The 18,646-nt window shown below is 40.8% G+C and overlaps 2 protein-coding genes across 3 annotated transcripts in view; both read left to right on the top strand.

Annotated features, from left to right (window-relative positions):
* The window catches only part of LOC115203252 (DENN domain-containing protein 5A), a 71,944-nt gene extending 58,981 nt beyond the window's left edge, over positions 1 to 12,963 (top strand). Inside the window, exons 15-23 of one of the 2 annotated variants that reach the window (XM_029767783.1) lie at positions 4,054 to 4,182; positions 4,696 to 4,817; positions 5,184 to 5,329; positions 5,436 to 5,554; positions 5,643 to 5,824; positions 6,190 to 6,272; positions 6,504 to 6,627; positions 6,747 to 6,915; positions 11,406 to 12,963. In XM_029767783.1, coding sequence (XP_029623643.1) covers positions 4,054 to 4,182; positions 4,696 to 4,817; positions 5,184 to 5,329; positions 5,436 to 5,554; positions 5,643 to 5,824; positions 6,190 to 6,272; positions 6,504 to 6,627; positions 6,747 to 6,915; positions 11,406 to 11,589 — 1,258 coding nt within the window. In that variant the 3' untranslated portion in view covers positions 11,590 to 12,963. The remainder of the gene's footprint in view (positions 1 to 4,053; positions 4,183 to 4,695; positions 4,818 to 5,183; positions 5,330 to 5,435; positions 5,555 to 5,642; positions 5,825 to 6,189; positions 6,273 to 6,503; positions 6,628 to 6,746; positions 6,916 to 11,405) is intronic. The other variant, XM_029767784.1, reaches the window with a different exon arrangement.
* Positions 12,964 to 13,427: 464 nt separating this feature from the next.
* On the top strand, positions 13,428 to 18,531 carry LOC115203251 (SIN3-HDAC complex-associated factor-like). The gene is made up of 6 exons (XM_029767781.1): positions 13,428 to 13,529; positions 14,726 to 14,870; positions 15,250 to 15,349; positions 15,456 to 15,570; positions 15,769 to 15,913; positions 16,059 to 18,531. The coding sequence occupies exons 2-6, from the start codon at positions 14,743 to 14,745 to the stop codon at positions 16,249 to 16,251; spliced, it is 681 nt and encodes a 226-aa protein (XP_029623641.1). The 5' UTR covers positions 13,428 to 13,529; positions 14,726 to 14,742; the 3' UTR covers positions 16,252 to 18,531.
* Positions 18,532 to 18,646: the final 115 nt, after the last annotated feature.

Here is an 18,646-nt window from a genome sequence, read left to right as displayed (position 1 = left end):
TGTTCACCCATGGCTGCGTGGCCATGCACGCTCTAACTCAATCATCAAGTTTGCAGATGACACTACAGTGGTAGGCTTGATTACCAACGACGAGACGGCCGACAGGGAGGAGGTCAGGGCCCTCGGAGTGTGGTGTCAGGAAAATAACCTCACACTCAACATCAACAAAACAAAGGAGATGATCGTGGACTTCAGGAAACAGCAGAGGGAGCACCCCCCTATCCACATCGACGGGACAGTAGTGGAGTAGGTGGAAAGTTTTAAGTTCCTCAGCGTACACATCACGGACAAACTGAAACAGTCCACCCACACAGACAGAGTGGTGAAGAAGGCGCAACAGTGCCTCTTCAACCTCGGGAGGCTGAAGAAATTTGTCTTGTCACCAAAAACACTCACAAACTTTTACAGATGCACAATCGAGAGCATCCTGTCGGGCTGTATCACTGCCTGGTACGGCAACTGCTCCGCCCACAACCGTAAGGCTCTCCAGAGTGTAGTGAGGTCTGCACAACGCATCACCGGGGACAAACTACCTGCCCTCCAGGACACCTACACCACCCGATGTCACAGGAAGGCCAAAAAAATCATCAAGGGCAACAACCACCCGAACCACTACCTGTTCACCCCACTACCATCCAGAAGGCGAGGTCAGTACAGGTGCATCAAAGCTGGGACCAAGAGACTGAAAAACAGCTTCCATCTCAAGGCCATCAGACTGTTAAACAGCCATCACTAACATTGAGTGGCTGCTGCCAACATACTGACTCAAATCTCTAGCCACTTTTATAATAAAAAATTGGATATAATAAATGTATCACCTGTCCCTTTAAACAATGCCACTTTATATAATATTTACATACCCTACATTACTCATCTCATATGTGTATATGTCACAAATATAGCCGTGTTGAATCGACCAAATCGCAGCCGGGATATGTATGCTCATCTTTAATTATATTTGCATAAAGTGAACACGGGAAAACAATAAAGACTAGTAACAGTTTTACAGGCTATACAGATACTTTAGCAGTGTAAAATAAAACAACCCACAAAAACCAGGTGACAAACACACTCCTAATATATGACTCCCAATCAGGAACAACGATAACCAGCTGTCCCTGATCGGGAGCCACACAGACCAACATAGAAACAGAAATACTAGAAAAACACATACAACACAGTACTTCTGCCACGTCCTGACCAAAAATACTAAACAACTACTCCCTCTGCTTGTCAGGACGTGACAGTATACTGTATTCTAAACCGTCTACTGCATCTTGCCTATACCGCACGGCCATCGCTCATCCATGTATTTATATGTACATATTCTTATTCATTCCTTTACACTTGTGTGTATAAGGTAGTTGTTGTGAAATTGTTAGATTACTTGTTAGATATTACTGCACGGTCGGAATTAGAAGCACAAGCATTTCTCTACACTCGCATTAACATCTGCTAACCATGTGTATGTGACCAATAAGATTTGATTTGATTTGTAAGGGCTATTTGACCAAGAAGGAGTGCTGCATCAGATGACCTGGCCTCCACAATCACCCGACCTCAACCCAGTTGAGATGGTTTGGGATGACTTGGACCGCAGAATGAAGGAAAAGCAGCCAACAAGTGCTCAGCATATGTGTGAACTCCTTCAAGACTGTTGAAAAGCATTCCAGCTGAAGCTGGTTGAGAGAATGCCAAGAGTGTGCAAAGCTTTCATCAAGGCTACTTTGAAGAATCTAAAATCTAAAATACATTTTGATTTGTTTAACACTTCTTTGTTTACTACATGATTCCATATGTGTTATTTGGGGAGGCAGGTAGCCTAGTGGTTAGAGCGCTGGACTAGTAACCGGAATGTTCCAAGATTGAATCCCCTAGCTGACAAGGTAAAAATCTGTCGTTCTACCCCTGAACAAGGCAGTTAACCCACTGTTCCTAGGCTGTCGTTGAAAATAACAATTTGTTCTTAACTGACTTGCCTGGTTAAATAAAGGCAAAATGTCATAGTTTTGTCTTCACTATTATTCTACAATGGAAAAATTCAGAAAAACCCTTGAATGAGTAGGTGTGTCCAAACTTTTGACTTGTACTGTGTATATATCATCAAATCAAATCAAATGTATTTATATAGCCCTTCTTACATCAGCCGATATCTCAAAGTGCTGTACAGAAACCCAGCCTAAATCCCCAAACAGCAGGACAGTAAACAAACTGATTATACTTTTGCAGAATTCTCCTAAATCTAGAATGTCTATCTAGAACCATCAAGATGTGAAGAGTTGAAAAGCGGAGGCAGAACTTTCAGAAAACACTGGCGTTTTACCAAATTATTGTCATTAATATTCTTGATACACTCAATCAAATGTATTTATAAAGCCCTTCTTACATCAGCTGATGTCAAAGTGCTGTACAGAAACCCAGCCTAAAACCCCAAACAGCAAGCAATGCAGGTGTAGAAGCACGGAAGAATATATATATAGAGACCCACCTGTTTTGAGCCCCACCTGTATATATACTAGTGTGGATAAAAGTGTCTGCTAAATGAACTAGTGTGGTACTGTTTCAGAACAGAGACCCACCTGTTTTGAGCCCCACCTGTGTGTATATATATATATATATATATATATATATATATATATATATATACAGGTGGGGCTCAAAACAGGTGGGTCTCTGTTCTGAAACAGTACCACACTAGTTCATTTAGCAGACACTTTTATCCACACTAGTTCATTTAGCAGACACTTTTAGCCACGGTAGTGCTCAGCCAGGCTGAGAGGAATCCTGAAGTTGGCGGTAGTTTATGGGATGCATTGTGTGTTAAGGTAGTCAGACCACTGTCATGTCTACAGTGCACCACAGCCAGTGGTGTTGAGTCATACAGAACGTCATTCCTGGTGTGGTGTGAAGGAGGTGGTAAAGAGAGCTGGGCTGATCTGTGTGACAGCATGTTACTTCCAGCCTAATTCCCCTGCAGACCCCCTGCAGACCAAGCCAGGGAGAGGGGGGTCTGGCTCAGGTAGCTGTTTATTTAAATATATATATATTTTACCTTCATTTAACTAGGCAAGTCAGTTAAGAACAAATTCTTATTTACAATGGCGGCCTACTCATGGCTGTGCTGTAGTCTGTTGTAGAAGTTTACTCTGATCACACGTCTGCACAGACAAACATGTCATGTCTTCTTTCCAAGGATCCAGAATTTTCCATTGGTGCTTTTTCATTTGTGCGTTGTCACATTGATATACGAGCACATTTTAATTGATAAATATTTATATTTGGGTATCTTTACTTTAAATGGACAATAAAGGTTGACCAGGTAGCTTCATTCTACATATCAACATTTCATATTTACCTTGCTGTGCTCTTTATTATTTGACATTTATCTAATTCCTCTTCTACAGGTGGATTCCTGTAGTTAGTCTGCAGATTGCAGATAACATTTGTTTGTCTTACAATACCATTCATGCAATAACAATCTGCATTGTGAATGTTGATATTTTGCTCTGTTGCCATGGGGAACAGAGTGGAGTGGAGGAAATTGGGTTAATTCGTGAGAGTGGGGGGAGAGGGGGAGGGAAAGGAGGGATGAGAGAGGGGGGGGTGCATGGGGAGCACTTATAGCGCAGACAGTGCCCTGCTGACTGGCAGAGGTGGAGTGGAAGGGAATGTGTCTGGACACAGAGGGCATGATAGTGGCTGGGAGCGATGACAGGAGGCTGGCTTAAACACCAGGGAGTCTGGGGCTGGCCAAGGCTTCTTCCTGGCTGGGCTGGCTACCCCCTGTCAGCCCTGCATGCTCTGGAATCTAGAACCGTGGTGAAAACAACATACAGCAGAGGTCTTTCACCTTGTTTAGAGGGACTGTCACTGCTCTTGCATCTTATCATATATTAGGTTTGTGGTTTTGTGCTCACCTTGGCCAAAGGATGCAAAACATGCTACAACATTATAGACCATCTCTGAAAGGATGACTGTTTGTATATGTGTGTATATGTGCAATCGTGTGTGTTTTTCTCCTCTGACCTCTGCTGTGTACTATATCCTTCGTAGACACATCCAGAACATTGGGGAGATCAAGACAGACGTGGGCAAGGCCAGGGCCTGGGTGAGGCTCTCCATGGAGAAGAAACTGCTGTCCAGGCACCTCAAAAAGCTGCTGTCTGACCATGAACTTACAAAGTGAGCAAAACAACAAGGACCTAGTATACAACTGGCAAATCAAGCTAAACACAAAATGTGTAATTTTTGTCAGAGCCTCTGCTTCAGTAATTGGAATAATATCCCATTCCCTTTAAGTAAGTCTCCTCATAAATCCTCACTAATTTATATTGGAATGTCCCACTCGGTCTCATACACATGAATCAACCTGATGTCTGAAAACTATGCATGTATAATATATGAGCTCTTTTGACAGATCCAAACGTCATAGTACAATCACCTATTAAACATTTACAATGTTTTTTTTTATAATTGATGAGATGGTGGTGAAGTGGGTCACGTTCAGGCTGATTCATTATGGAGGTATTGCATTGTGACCATTCCATTACCATTCTCCAGTTGTTTCCCAAGGAAAACACATTCATCAGCTATTGATTCAGCCTTTTAGGCTTCAGACTGTTATTGTTCGATCTATAATCATTACATGATATGAAATGCTAAACTGATTTGTTTTAGTGAATTTTTTTGTTGCAGGAAACTATACAAGCGTTATGCTTTTCTGCGCTGTGACGATGAGAAAGAGCAGTTCCTGTACCACCTCCTCTCCTTCAACGCTGTGGACTACTTCTGTTTCACCAATGTCTTCACCACCATCAGTGAGTGCCAGCAAATTAGATTAGAGTAATAGATGAATGAGACTTATTTCCTGGCTAAACCATTTTCCTGGATTTGAGATGTATACTGGGAAATATATTGAAGACAGAGGTAGCTCTTCTTGTGACCATTTTATTTAACTAGGCAAGTCAGTTAAGAACAAATTATTATTTACAATGACGGCCTAGGAACAGTGGGTTAACTGCCTTGTTCAGGGGTAGAATGACAGATTTTTACGTTGTCAGCTCAGGGATTCGATCTAGCAACCTTTCGGATTACTGGCCCAATGCTCTAACCACTAGGCTACCTGCTACCATATTGTACTTGACTAAGTGATTTCAGGTTTCCCTCTCTTCTCTGTCCCACAGTGATCCCATACCATGTGCTGGTGATTCCCAGTAAGAAACTAGGAGGCTCCATGTTCACAGCCAACCCCTGGGTGTGTGTGTCTGGGGAGCTGGCTGAGACCGGGGTGCTCCAGGTCCCCAAGCACACTCAGGAGATCACCTTTGAGGTTGGTGCTCCCCTCAAGATTGAATATTCCTGGTATTATGATAATAATATCAATATATATTCACCTTAACATGACTTTTGCCCTTTGCCTTCTCTCGCTGTCACAGTGCCAGAACCTGGGCAAGCTGACCACAGTGCAGATGGGCCATGATAACTCAGGTCTTTACGCCAAGTGGCTTGTGGAGTATGTTATGGTCCGGAATGAGATCACAGGTCATGCTTACAAGTGAGTGAAATATGCTAATAGCATCTACTCACAAGAAAGACCCTGTTGAAGCTTTGGTTAACTGTTATATTGTTGTGTGTGTGCGTAGGTTCCCGTGTGGCCGGTGGCTGGGGAAGGGGGTGGACGATGGCAGTCTGGAGAGGGTCCTGGTGGGAGAGCTAGTGACACCAAACTCAGAGAACGAGGACAGAATGTGTCGTACGCCCCCCATGCAGCAGTCCCCTGGGATGATGAGGAGGTTCGTCACCATCTCACCAAACAGCAAACCAAGTGAGTGACCATTCAAATACACTGCAAAAATCTTCATCAATAATAACCAATAATCTTCACCAAGGGACTACACACACAGCACCAAATGTTGATCTCCCGTTTGCCTGCAGTTTTTTCACCGTGGTGTGTTTTAAGGACCACCCTCTGGTCTCTGGTGGACGTTTGACTGAAAAATATTCTGCGCGATTCTACATGTAGAATAGGTTTGCACTCGGTTTGCAAATTATGGCCGACACACTGTTAAGAGGTGCTTAGTACTCTCGGCTGGCGAACGCTACTGGTGTGTCCATGCCTTTAGATAACTTTTGAGGGTCTTGTGTCTGCTGGCATGGACTGATTTTTTCTTTATCTTTCCCATCATCCAGAGTTGAACACTGGTCAGATCCAAGAGGGAGTGGGAGAGTCCATCAATGGGATAGTGAAGCACTTCCACAAGCCAGAGAAGGAGGTGAGAGACACATCCCCCCCACCACATTGTCTATTATTCATCACAGTGAAGGAGACAGTGGGTCCTCAACCTGTACACTGTCTGTACACTGCAGGCAACACTGATCATAGTTTCACTCACGTGTTCCAAATGAACAGTTTCATATGGCCACAACTGATGTGTTGGACCAGGGTACTTTGAAAAGAGACAACATTAGTCACTCTTTTTCTTTCCCTGTCTGTTTTTCTATAGAGGGGCAGTCTGACCCTTCTGCTGTGTGGGGAGTATGGTCTAGTCTGGGCTTTAGAGCAGGTGTTCCAGCATGGCTTCAAGTCCCCACGCCTCTTTAAGAATGTCTTCATCTGGGACTTCTTAGGTAAAGCCTCCAAAACACGACCATTACACCTGAATATACAGTATACAGTATCGTCCGTGCCATGCTAATGGATGAGGTTGCTCTTATCAGTGTCTTTTTTCTGTGATTTCTCCTTATAGAAAAGTCACAAGTGTACTTTGAGAGTGCTGAGCAGAGGGAGGTGACTCCAGATGAGAACTGGCAAACCAGAGTACACCACTTCTGCCGCTTCATGCGGGCCATCAACAGCACATCTAGGAACATAGGCAAGGATGGGAAGTTCCAGATGCTGGTGTGTCTGGGTGCCAGGTAATATCTCCTCTGTTGCCTCACAAACACACTCAGAACAACAGCTATCATCAGGAACATTTGAATGGGAATTCATTGTACAGCACTAAATGTCCTGGTCAAAAGGGCAAATTAGATTGTTTGTGTCACGAATCTCACCGAAGGTGGCTCCCCTGCCTGCTCGGGCGGCGCTCGGCGGTCGTCGTCGCCGGCCTACTAGCCGCCGCTGATCCCTTTTTCCTTTTCTGTTGGTATGTCTTATTGTTTGCACCTGTTCCTTATTTGTGTATCTTGATTTGTGGTTATTTAAGCCTGTTTAGCCCGCCCAGGTTTGTGCGGGATTATTTTACGTCAGTGTGCTTATTTTGGATGTGCTGGCGATCTGCCTGATTTATTTTCTTTCCGGACTGTGTGCCCGTTGTGTATGGGTTGGTCACTTAGCTCACACGCCTGTTGTGTTGGCGTCGACCGTTGTCGTACCAGAGAAAAATAAATCTAGTTTTTTCTTACCTCTGCTCTCTGCACCTGACTCCTACCACTACTCCTAGCATTCGTGACAGTTTGAGATGTTTTACAAGACATCTTCAATTCAACTGAAAGAGAAGTGTTTTCATTATCTCTCTAATAGCAGCTAGGGTTGTAAAGGGTCGGAAACTTTCCGGGAAATTTCCGGAAATTTTCCATGGGAAGTTAAGCCCTGGAATTTGGGAAATGTTGCTTAAATTCATAAAAAAAGTTAGCTTATAACAGTGAACCATTTTGTGGGATACACATAAGGCAATTCTAGGTCTTGTAGCATATTTTGGTTAAACTATCCCCAATTCAATGGAATTGCAACCCTCTGCATGCACAGTGCGTTCTTCCATCACATGTGCAGTGCACTCTTCCAACACATGTACAGCTGATTCTCATGATCTTGCACACTAATGAGATGCTATTGAGTCCACACTACTACACTGTCTGAGCCAAGGACTACATGCTATCTGGTAAGTTTTGATTACAATACTGGGTGGGGTGAATATATTTTATATGACATACATAATTTTTGGTTAACTAGTAAATAGTAGCCTACAGCAAAGTGTGTTTAAATCATTTCTAACCTGTTAAGAATTTCTGCTAGTTAGTTTTTGCTACCATGTGGGTTTTAGCTTGCTTGAGCCTGCTAACTGAGGAGTGTTATTTCACCTGTTTCCATACATGTTTCTTTTTTAAAATCTATCTTACAAAGGAGTTGTTTAATCAAACTGCTTAACTATTTATCTGTACATGGAATTGTATTTATTTTTTCTAATCTTTACAGGAAAATGCCACTGATGTATGGAGACATTTCACTGCAGCTAATGTGGAAGCAAAAGCTGTGCACATTTGCAAATACTGTGCCAAATCAAATGGGAAGAATGCAACAAAGATGCAGAATCATCTGGCCAAGTGCATAAAGTTCCCTCAGCGCTCACAACAAAGAACCTCTGACAAAAGTCTCTCTACTTCTATTTGAGGTGAAAATGATGAATCAGACACCTTATTGATAGCAACAGCTCATGGTCCTCCTGGAATCAGAATTTCTTTTGACTCAATGGAGGAACATAATCAAAGAAATGCTGATGAATGTCTTGCTCGAGCTGTGTATGCAACTGGTTCACCTCTGATGCTCACAGGTAATGTGTATTGGAAGAGATTTCTGAATGTTCTTCGCCCAGCATACACACCTCCAACCAGACATGCTTTATCTACTCATTTGCTGGGCGCAGAGTTCAACAGAGTTCAAGTGAAGGTCAAGCAAATCATAGAGAAAGCAGACTGTATTGCAATCATCTCTTATGGGTGGTCGAATGTTCGTGGGCAGGGAATAATTAACTACATCATCTCCACTCCTCAACCAGTATTCTACAAGAGCAAAGACACATCAGTCTCTACATTGCAGATGAGCTGAAGACAGTCATCAATGACCTTGGACCACAGAAGGTATTTGCACTGGTGACAGACAATGCTGCGAATATGAAGGCTGCTTGGTCTAAAGTGGAGGAGTCCTACCCTCACATCACACCCATTGGCTGTGCTGCTCATGCGTTGAATCTGCTCCTCATGGACATCATGGCACTGAAAACAATAGATACTCTACAAGAGAGTCATCAAGTTATAGCAGAAATCTACCTCACCAAGCAAAGTGAGAAGAATTAGAGCACCACATTGAAGCTACCCAGCAACACCCGTTTGGGGGGTGTTGTCATCATGTTTGACGGTCTCCTGGAATTGACCATATCACAGTCTGCCGATATGGATAGCCCCATCATGTTCAGACTCTGCTTGCAGATGTAAGAGAAGAAATCCATACTGCCCTGCCCACTTCACTGTTGCTCCAAGCAGAGGAAACTGCAGTTCTGAAATACATCAAAAAGCGTGAAGACTTCTGCCTGATGCCCATACTGTCTGGTGCAGAGATCAACAAGGCCTATGGTGTCATCACTACCGTGTCTCGCCACCTTGGCCTGGATGAGGGCAAGGTTCTTGGCAGTCTGGCGATGTACACTTCCAAGCAAGGGCTTTGGGATGGAGATGCAATATGGCAGTCGTGCCAACATATCTCATCAGCCACCTGGTGGAAGGGACTTTGTGGATCTGAGGCTCTTTCCCCTGTTGCCTCCATCATCCTCCAAATCCCACCAACATCAGCTGCCTCAGAGCGCAACTGATCCTTGTTTGTGAACACACACACTAAAGCACACAACAGGCTGACCAATACAACGGTTGAAAAATTGGTGGCCATCCGGGCAAATTTGAGGCTTTTTGAGCCTGACAACGAGCCATGCTCAACAAGGTTGGAAAGTGACAGTGAAGATGAGGCCTCAGAGTCTGATGTTCAAGAGGTCGACATTGAGGAGGTCCAGGGAGAAGACATGGAAGCCTGAGAGGAAGACAACCAAAGTTTTGGTTTCTAGACTATCATTTTACTGATGTATGTTGAAAAAGTTTTTGGGAGATGCGATGGATTATTGGGGATCATTCAATATTCCTTTTCTTTTGTTGTTCAGTAAAATCATCCCATGTGAAGAGTCAACTCATTTAATTCAATTTCAATTCGTAACTAAATTGTTTTTTTTATTTCTATTGGAAGGATTTAATCATTTTCAATTATGTCTACTTATGATAAGGTCAAGGTTTATGTTTCTGTCTCCATATGATATGGTAAATATATCCAATGCAAAAAACATCTAAATTTAAATGGTATTAATATTAATTTGCATATATTCCCGTTAATTCCCATATATTCCCGTTAATTCCCACGGAAAGTTTCCACCTCTGAATATTCCCCAAAATGTGCAACCCTAATAGCAGCACAGCATTTATCGCTGTGATAACGGCAGGTAGCTTAGTGGTTAGAGTGTTGGGCCAGTAAATGAAAGGTTGCTAGATTGAACCCCCGAGCTGACAAGGTAAAAATCTGTTGTTCTGCCCCTGAACAAGTCACCCACTGTTCCTAGGCTGTCATTGTAAATACGAATTTGTTCTTAACTGACTTGGCTAGTTAAATAAAGGTAAATTAACAGTGGGTGGCTTTGTCCTCTTTTGTAGTGCTAGGGTCATCCCTCCCCACCTCCTGCTTCAGTTATTCTCCCTTACACTGTGTCTGCCTATCCTGTTGGGTATTGTATGTGTGTATTTGTGGAGGTTGTATACATAGAAATACAATAATTTTTTATGGTTGTATAGTTATTAAGCAATAAGGCATTTGGCCAATATACCACAGCTAAGGGCTGTTTTTATGCACATCGCAAAGCACCTAGATATTTTATTTAACTATGCAAGTCAGTTAAGAACAAACTCTTATTTACAATGACGGCCTACCCCCAGATAACGCTGGGCCAATTGGGCGCTGCCCTATAGGACTCCCAATCACAGCCAGATGTGAACCAGGGACTATAGTGACACCTCTTGCACTGAGATGCAGTGCCTTAGACAGCTTTGCCACTTGGGATACATCTCTTAGCCATGGTATATTGGCCATATACCACAAACTCCCGAGGTGCCTTATTGATATTATAAACTGGTTACCGACGTAATTAGAGCAGTTAAAAGAAATGTTCTGTCATACCCGTTGTATACGGTCTGATATACCACTACTGTCAGCCAATCAGCATTCAGGGCTTGAACCATCCAGTTTATAATCCCACTTTAAGCTTCCACACACTAGTTCAAAACATACAGTATATATCCTACTAGTTATGACACCTCAGACTTCCTCTTTCTCTCTCAACCCTTTGTGGCAGAACAGGGCTTGGTAGCTCAAATGCACCTGCCACTTTAATGAAATACCTTCTCTTTGTTCTTTGTCAAAAATCTTTTTAAGTGGCACATAGCGAGACCAGACATGCCTAAATGCAATGTAAATAATACCTCAGTCATAACCAAGCTTGAGCCCTTCCTATCCTGTCTTTTAGCAGGTATGAGGATTTATTTAAAAAGTTCCATGAAGTCAGTCTGGTAAACTTCCTGTTTCTCTCTGCTCTTCCTAGGGACCATTTGTTACACCACTGGATCGCTCTCCTCGCAGACTGTCCAATCACAGTGCAAATGTACGAAGACACAGCACTGATAAAGGACCGCTCATTGGTAAATTCTCTGATCAGAGTGTTACAGACTTTGCAGGAGTTCAACATTACCCTAGAAGCTTCACTTGTCAAAGGGATCGGTATCTAGGTCCTCTTTCGTTCACACCAATTGGGCCTGACTAAGGAAGACTGTTAGGGACCACTAAAGAACAATTAAACCTTTTTATGCAGAAAGAGACATGAACAATTAAGGGACGATTTCTGGCTTATATTAAAGCTACTGTTACATTTGCCATATATTAAGTGCAATGAGCCTTTCAAAATGTGTTGTTATTTTTATCCTGAACAATGTTGCTGTTAGACGTTAAGAATATGTTTTCTATTACGATCCATGACTTTCACTTTGTTGAAGAAGATAACCCACCTGTTGTATACTACTTTATTGAAAGCTAAATATTTTCATTGTTATTGTGAACTGCTGACAATGGCTATATTCTAAAAAGGAAAACAAGGAACAAAAACTGATAATATATTTTCGGAGAAGAACAGTATTATTTTGATATGTCTGTCAAGTTGCTTGCTCTGTTCTAATTCTAACTGTCATAATGCAGAGCTTGAAGCAAATGATGTAGAAGTATGCTTTATAAGTATGAATATGACATGGTATAGATGTTTGTGTAGGGTGGGAAACTGATTCACCTACATCAATATGACAGTGTGTAAGTTTGGATCAATCCCCCTGGAAGTACCGTAGGATGCAACTATTTTATATGGATTACTTGGCCTAAGAAGAGGCTCCTGAATAAGATAATGTAGTGATGCACAATATGTATTCAGTTGGAGAAGTATCACTATACGGCCATGTCAATGCTTCACACTTGACAGACAACTCTTCAACAGTACAGTACTCATCATAACCATGGCTTGGTAGAAAGTGAGTCATTTATAAAATGACAGCCTTCGTGTAAATACCTCTAACCAGTGCATCCTTCTTTCCAACAACTTCTCATTATTCCTCACCTGTTCTGCCCATTCCTGGCAGGTTTACAACATGTCTGTTCAGTAGTGAGAATTGTATGAGCTGATTGCCAGTTAAATTAATAATGAGTGGTACATATGGTTGCTATAAAAGGCCAGATTCAAAATAGAGCAAACGATTCTCCTCTGAACTGTTGGCGTTTCTGCTATGCAATATAATCCACATCACACAAAAAAATTAACCCAAGATCTAGATGAGAATCATTGGTCCTCCATTTTTCTTACTGTGCAGCATATGATGATGAATAACAATGGCAGTTTGATAGAAGTAGGTGTGAAGGATGTCTTTCCTGTGCCAATGTCTGGATTGTGTTGGTTGTACTATTCCATGTACAATCGACATGAGCATCTTGGGAGATATATTTTTGTTTTTCAATAATGTTGTACATTTGACATAGCCGTATAATGTAGTGTTTACTAAGTGAGGAAATGTGTACAGTGTAAAAAATAAATAAAGAATAAAATTACAGAAATGCAGTAATATGGATATGTTTATTGTATTTTTATTGATGGATTATAACTGACTGGAATGGTGTCACTAAATTGCTATATGGTTATTGATGGTATTGTAAATGCCCCCATATATTTCCCATATGAACTGTAGAGCAAAAATAATAGAACTTTACCAAGCAGAGAAATCAAACACTGATAACAACAAATGCTGGTTTTAAAATGTAAACAAACTCATTCGCGCCATTTCAAATACTTTTTTTTTCTTGTCCATTCATACGTTGCTGATACGATGCTTGCTGGGACATGGAGTCTAGTGAGGTGTTGAATACATAGGATTAGACGGAAATCATTTCCATACTCACTACTACTCCCAGAATCCTATATTGTTAAATACCATGCACAGTGTGCTCCAATTGGTTGAACTTCTGTTCAAGTGAACATGTTACACTCCTAATATGGTGTTTCTACGATGGGACGCTTTATTTTCATGTTTTTTTTATGCTAATGCTATTCTAATACCCAGCTGTATGCAGCAGTAGTAGTAAGGCATGCGCAGTGTGTAAAAAGACAACGGCGAAGATTCAAAGTTTTTGTTCGGTAAGTCCACTGTTATTTACCCCATTTGCATTTAGAAATTAACGTAAATACTAATGTTTTACAGATCTTACATTTAATTTTAGTCTGTCGCGTGCGAACTATATCTGCAAGGGGGTCATTGTAACAATGGGAGAGCATGGATGTGGAGCGTGGCGTGGTAGCTAGCTAACGTTAGCAGGCTAGCTAACAACAATAGTCAGATTGCTATTTGGCGCTCTCAGCGGACGAACGTTTGAATTTAAAGGGAAGGAAACGATATAAATTATTGTGCGTGTTAAATCTTACAACAACAATTTCATTTGAAATTATAAAACAAGCCAGTGTTGCTCAATTCACTTTTTTGTGCCGCATTTTTTTTTATGACTGTTCGTCCGCTTTTTGTTTCTTCACTGGAAGGAGTTTTCCTTCCCCGCTTTTTGTTTCGGATTCCCCAAGTAACTGAGAATCACTTTCCCGACAAAAACATATGAGTTCTAAACGCAGATAAACGATCAAAATTGCAATAAGAAAAGCATAGTTAATTTATTACCAACCACCCACTGTTCTAATTTGTCGAGTATTTGCAGTAGCCAAGTTAGCTAGCGATGGCGTCATTACTAGCTGTTGCCAGATGCTGCCATTCTATTTTGGTGGATTGCTTGCAAGTGGCAATGTACCCTTGGTGTATTGTAATCTATTAAATCGAATAGCTAGCTTGCAAAAGTTGGCTAGATTTAGTTGTGAGTCTGTGCTCAAAAAACATTAAACCAATTTCATATTTTGGTTCCTGTCCCGCGAGCTTTGTTTAAAAAATAGGCTCCTCCAGTCAGAAAACATAAAAGCGATATGGGAGTCGTTGCCTATAACGTTAATTGTGTGTGCATAGTAACGGGGACGTCTAGCTAGATATAAGTTAACACCGATGGCTAAGTGATTGTCATCAATCGGTATAGTAGCTTGCAAGATAGCTTTTTTTGTGTGGGGGGGGCTTCGTATAGCTAATTTTGTGTAGTTAAAATAGGTCAACTTCGCGCTGAGACAAGCTGAAATTGTAGAATAAGGCTTCTAAATGGAACTAACCCAATGTTTTGACCACATGTGGTGACCCGCCCCTTTCCATCAGGGGAAAGCTTTACAGCAGTAACGTTACAGTGCTATTACTACTCTGCATTCAATGGATGGCATCCTTTGGTAATCGGTTTGTTCTTTCTCTGTAGGTTTCCCATTGATCATCATGTTTGGTTTTCACAAGTCTAAAATATATCGCAGCCATGAAGGATGTTGCATTTGCAAGACCAAGTCCTCCAGTTCACGCTTTACTGACAGCAGCAGATATGAAGAAACCTTCAGGCTATGTTTTGGGTATGCTTTAAGTCTTAATAACGTTTTAACATTGCATTCATCAAATACTTCCTTTTTATTGAGTATTAAACACTATAGACTTTTATTTCTGTATTGTATATTGTAATTAATGTTAATGCAGATTTTGCACCAGTTTTTGTCCCAGTGATTGTATGCCATAAAAGGTTAAACAAGTGATGGTCAACAGATTGAGTTGGGAAGATATTAGTAACTAGTCTAGGACTGATTTAGTTTTTTTGCTGTCTGAAGAACGACGATGTTAACTTTGCAGTGCTTCAGAAAATGATTTCATATATAAGTTAAGGTTCTGTCTTATGTAAAGACGTTTACTGATTTATTTGAGGTGTTTTTGTTTTCATTTCCTTGATTATTTATCAAGGTTGTCAGAGGATCGTGTGGGAGACATCTGCAATGCCTGTGTGCTGTTAGTAAAAAGATGGAAAAAACTGCCAAAGGGCTCTAAGAAGAACTGGAACCATGTATGCACCATCTTTTTATTTTAGTTCAATGAGGATTCACTTGAATTTTTCATGTAATTGATGCTGTGTGGAAGTTGAGTGATTGACATGTATTATATGACATTAGGTTGTGGATGCAAGAGCTGGGCCTGGCTTCAAGCTAACCAAACCCAAGAAGATGAAGAACAGTGATGGGAAGAAGAAAAACAAACTGAAGAGGCTTCACAAATTCAAAAGACAAAGTAGGTCACTTGTTAAATCAACAAAATTATAGAATATCTACACATTCAACATTTTTAAACCACTGAGTTTTACTGTGTAAGTCTTTGTTTCATTTTAGTCACTAGGCCCTACTTGGAGGATCCAGGTAGACATGCAGATGTTGCCTCAAACATTTACCATGAGATTTCCGCCACAAATGGTCCTGTTTGTCCTTTCAGACTCGGATGCCCACAGCACGACCTCAAGCATGTCTCCATCCCAGTCCCCCAGCTACGAGTCAGATGACGGCTCAGACATTGAGTCCAAACAGAGGCGCCCCACTCCTTCTGTCTTTTCCTTCCTGGACCGTTCTTACTGGAAAAGGTATCTCAATGAAGTATATGAAATTGAAGTCTGTCTGAAAAATCTAAATTTCATTTAGTACTGTAATTTATCTGGGACAATTCTGCAAAAATTATTTGCTTTTTGGACAAACTATTGAATGTATACTTCATCCTCTTCCCTGTAGGCAAAAGGTGTGCTGTGGGATTGTATACAAAGGGCGTTTTGGTGAGGTGATGATTGACCCACGTCTCTTCAAGCCCTGCTGCAGCTCCAAGAAGCAGGAGACGTTGGTTCCCATGCAGGACACGCACCTTCCCCTTCCCACCATTCACCCCCCGCCTCTCCCGCTACCAGAGGCCCTGAAAGAGGACTGGTGATGGCTCTTGAGCACCCTCTTGGGGTGACCATGGCACCCTACAAGTTGTCTCCAGTGGCAGACTACCCCCCAAAACCATTCCCTATTAGTTCACTGTGCATTTAGATGGCTAAAGGATTTTCCTATTTTTGCTTTGATATGTGTATTTGTTATTTTTTTAACATATAATAAATTTTCTGGTCTGTTTTTTTAAAGAAAACTAAAAAGAACAAAAAAAAAAGTTTTTATAAATGCATTAGTTGTACTATTTATAGGATGAGGCAGAATTCTATTTGTCCTTGAAGGGCACACTATTCAGGTCTGATTAATTTGGTTTGCTTATTTTCTGTGTTACGGTTACCAGCATTTGTGTATATATATGTTCTTTTTGCCAGCATACAGACATGTTTTTTATTTTATTTTTACAGCTGTCTAATTGGCAATGAAGTATTCTTGTGCTGATATGCAAGACTCCACCAGCTAGATTTCTAAAACCAGCTTATTTGCATTGATGGAATGAACATTTTAAGTGTTTTCTTATACTTGTGTTCCCCTGACACTCAAGCAGATTTGATTTATAGCATCTTAATATATAAAGGGTTATGGGCTATGAGAGTTTAGGGGTCTTCAGTGAATTTATACAGTATGAATGGCCTTTTAAATGTATACATGCATGTGTTTTCACACTCTTTCCCACACATGCATGGTTTGGCAAGCACTGAGTAGTATTGTACGTTGTCAGATGTGTAAACACTCCATACCATGAGCTTATCCATTGCTTTTCCAGCAATTTCATGCAAGTGAATCATGATAGATTGAGTTCGACCAAGCATGCAGAACTCATCTTTGTCTTGGAATGAAAACCAGCAGTTATTTATTTGTGGTCTTCCATGAGCTGAAAATGCACATTTTTATAACCATATGTTGAAGTGTTCTTGTATATACACTTGTTTGTGTTTTGGCTATGAGAACTATTTTAAATTACAGGATTGACAATGCATCTTTTAAACCACTAAGTGTATAGATGTGGAAATATTTAGATTGAGGCATTATTTTATGGCATCACTTGTAACTTATTCATTGGCCAATAAGTGGCTAGCCTAATCCCCAAGTTTGTTACAACACTTCAGGAGGGTTGTGTTTGGTAAGGCACAATGCAGCAAAGCTTTTACAACCAATTATGAAAATTAGCTATGCTGTGTTGGACAACTTCTAGCAGTAACACAGTTTTGTTCCTGCTGAATACCACCCATATCTTTGTCCTATGAGATGAGTTGAAGGCCAAAGCAATACTTACACTACTAATGTTCTGTGTTTGTTGGCATCTTGTTATTCTGTTATTGAACGCGTATTTTATTTTACAGAAGCAAATCAAAGCTGAGACTATGCAGACATTTTGAATGTGAGAAATTACCAAAATGTTAAAGGAGCAATGTTTGTAAGTCCATCTCTGCCTCGTAGCAAAATTGTTTTTTCAGCGTTTCATTTTTTTAAATCGATATTTCATAATTATAATTAGGTTTTGCCTCAAGCGACAACATACGTTTCTGGTCAGTGGTCGAGTCAAACCAATCAGATGTGTACCTCTGTTAAATAATGCACAGTTTTGCAGTAAGTGGCATGAGTTATTATCAGTTTGTTGTCAGACATGCAGACAGGTAGCCTGAGTGCCAGTCTGTCTGTCCCATCATGCCAACATCTTGTTACTCATTGTCATGCCAAACATTGTATGGCTTGACAATGATATTAATGGAGTTTGCAAGAGCACAAACAGATCTGGCACCTGGCTAGTAGACAGGGTGTCCTGTTGTGCAAAGTTATTTATTTGCTGTAACTGAACTTCATCACAGTAGAAAGGTTTGTGTCAATATGCTGTATAACCTCGTTTTCAAAACAGTTACTTTTGTGTGGCAGGTTAGTTGAGTTAAATCTTTCTGTGATTCTTAAATAATGTCATTAAAAGGAGAGCTGCTGCTTCCTTTTATCAAGATGGAAATTATAAACTGTTTTTGTATATAGGGAAATGCTTATTTTATTGGCGTTTGCATGGCACATTTGATCATGTGTGCCTTATAAGAATGAACGTTCCTTTTACATTATGAAATTCAATCTGTAATGTCATTTAATATTTATTTATTTCAAATCCATTTGTAAAACTGATGCTGTTAATTGAACCGTTAGGACCTTCCAGTCATTTTCATTTTGTGCACTTCTTTCGATTTTGTTTTATTTTTGTCTATATTTTTATTCTGTATCTCAACAACTACATTAGTTCTGTCTTGTAATAAAACATAAAATATCATTTTTGGGCCTGCGTGATCTCATTTCAACCGCTAGATGGTACTCAAACCGTAACACGTTTAATAATCGTAGTGATTGGAGAGAGGGTTGGTTTAAATTAAAGCAATGAATAATGC

This window comes from Salmo trutta, chromosome 12 (assembly GCF_901001165.1).
Source record: "Salmo trutta chromosome 12, fSalTru1.1, whole genome shotgun sequence".
Taxonomy (NCBI): domain Eukaryota; kingdom Metazoa; phylum Chordata; class Actinopteri; order Salmoniformes; family Salmonidae; genus Salmo; species Salmo trutta.
The sequence above is the reverse complement of the archived record's forward strand: the minus strand, read 5'-3'. Positions and strand labels throughout refer to the sequence as shown.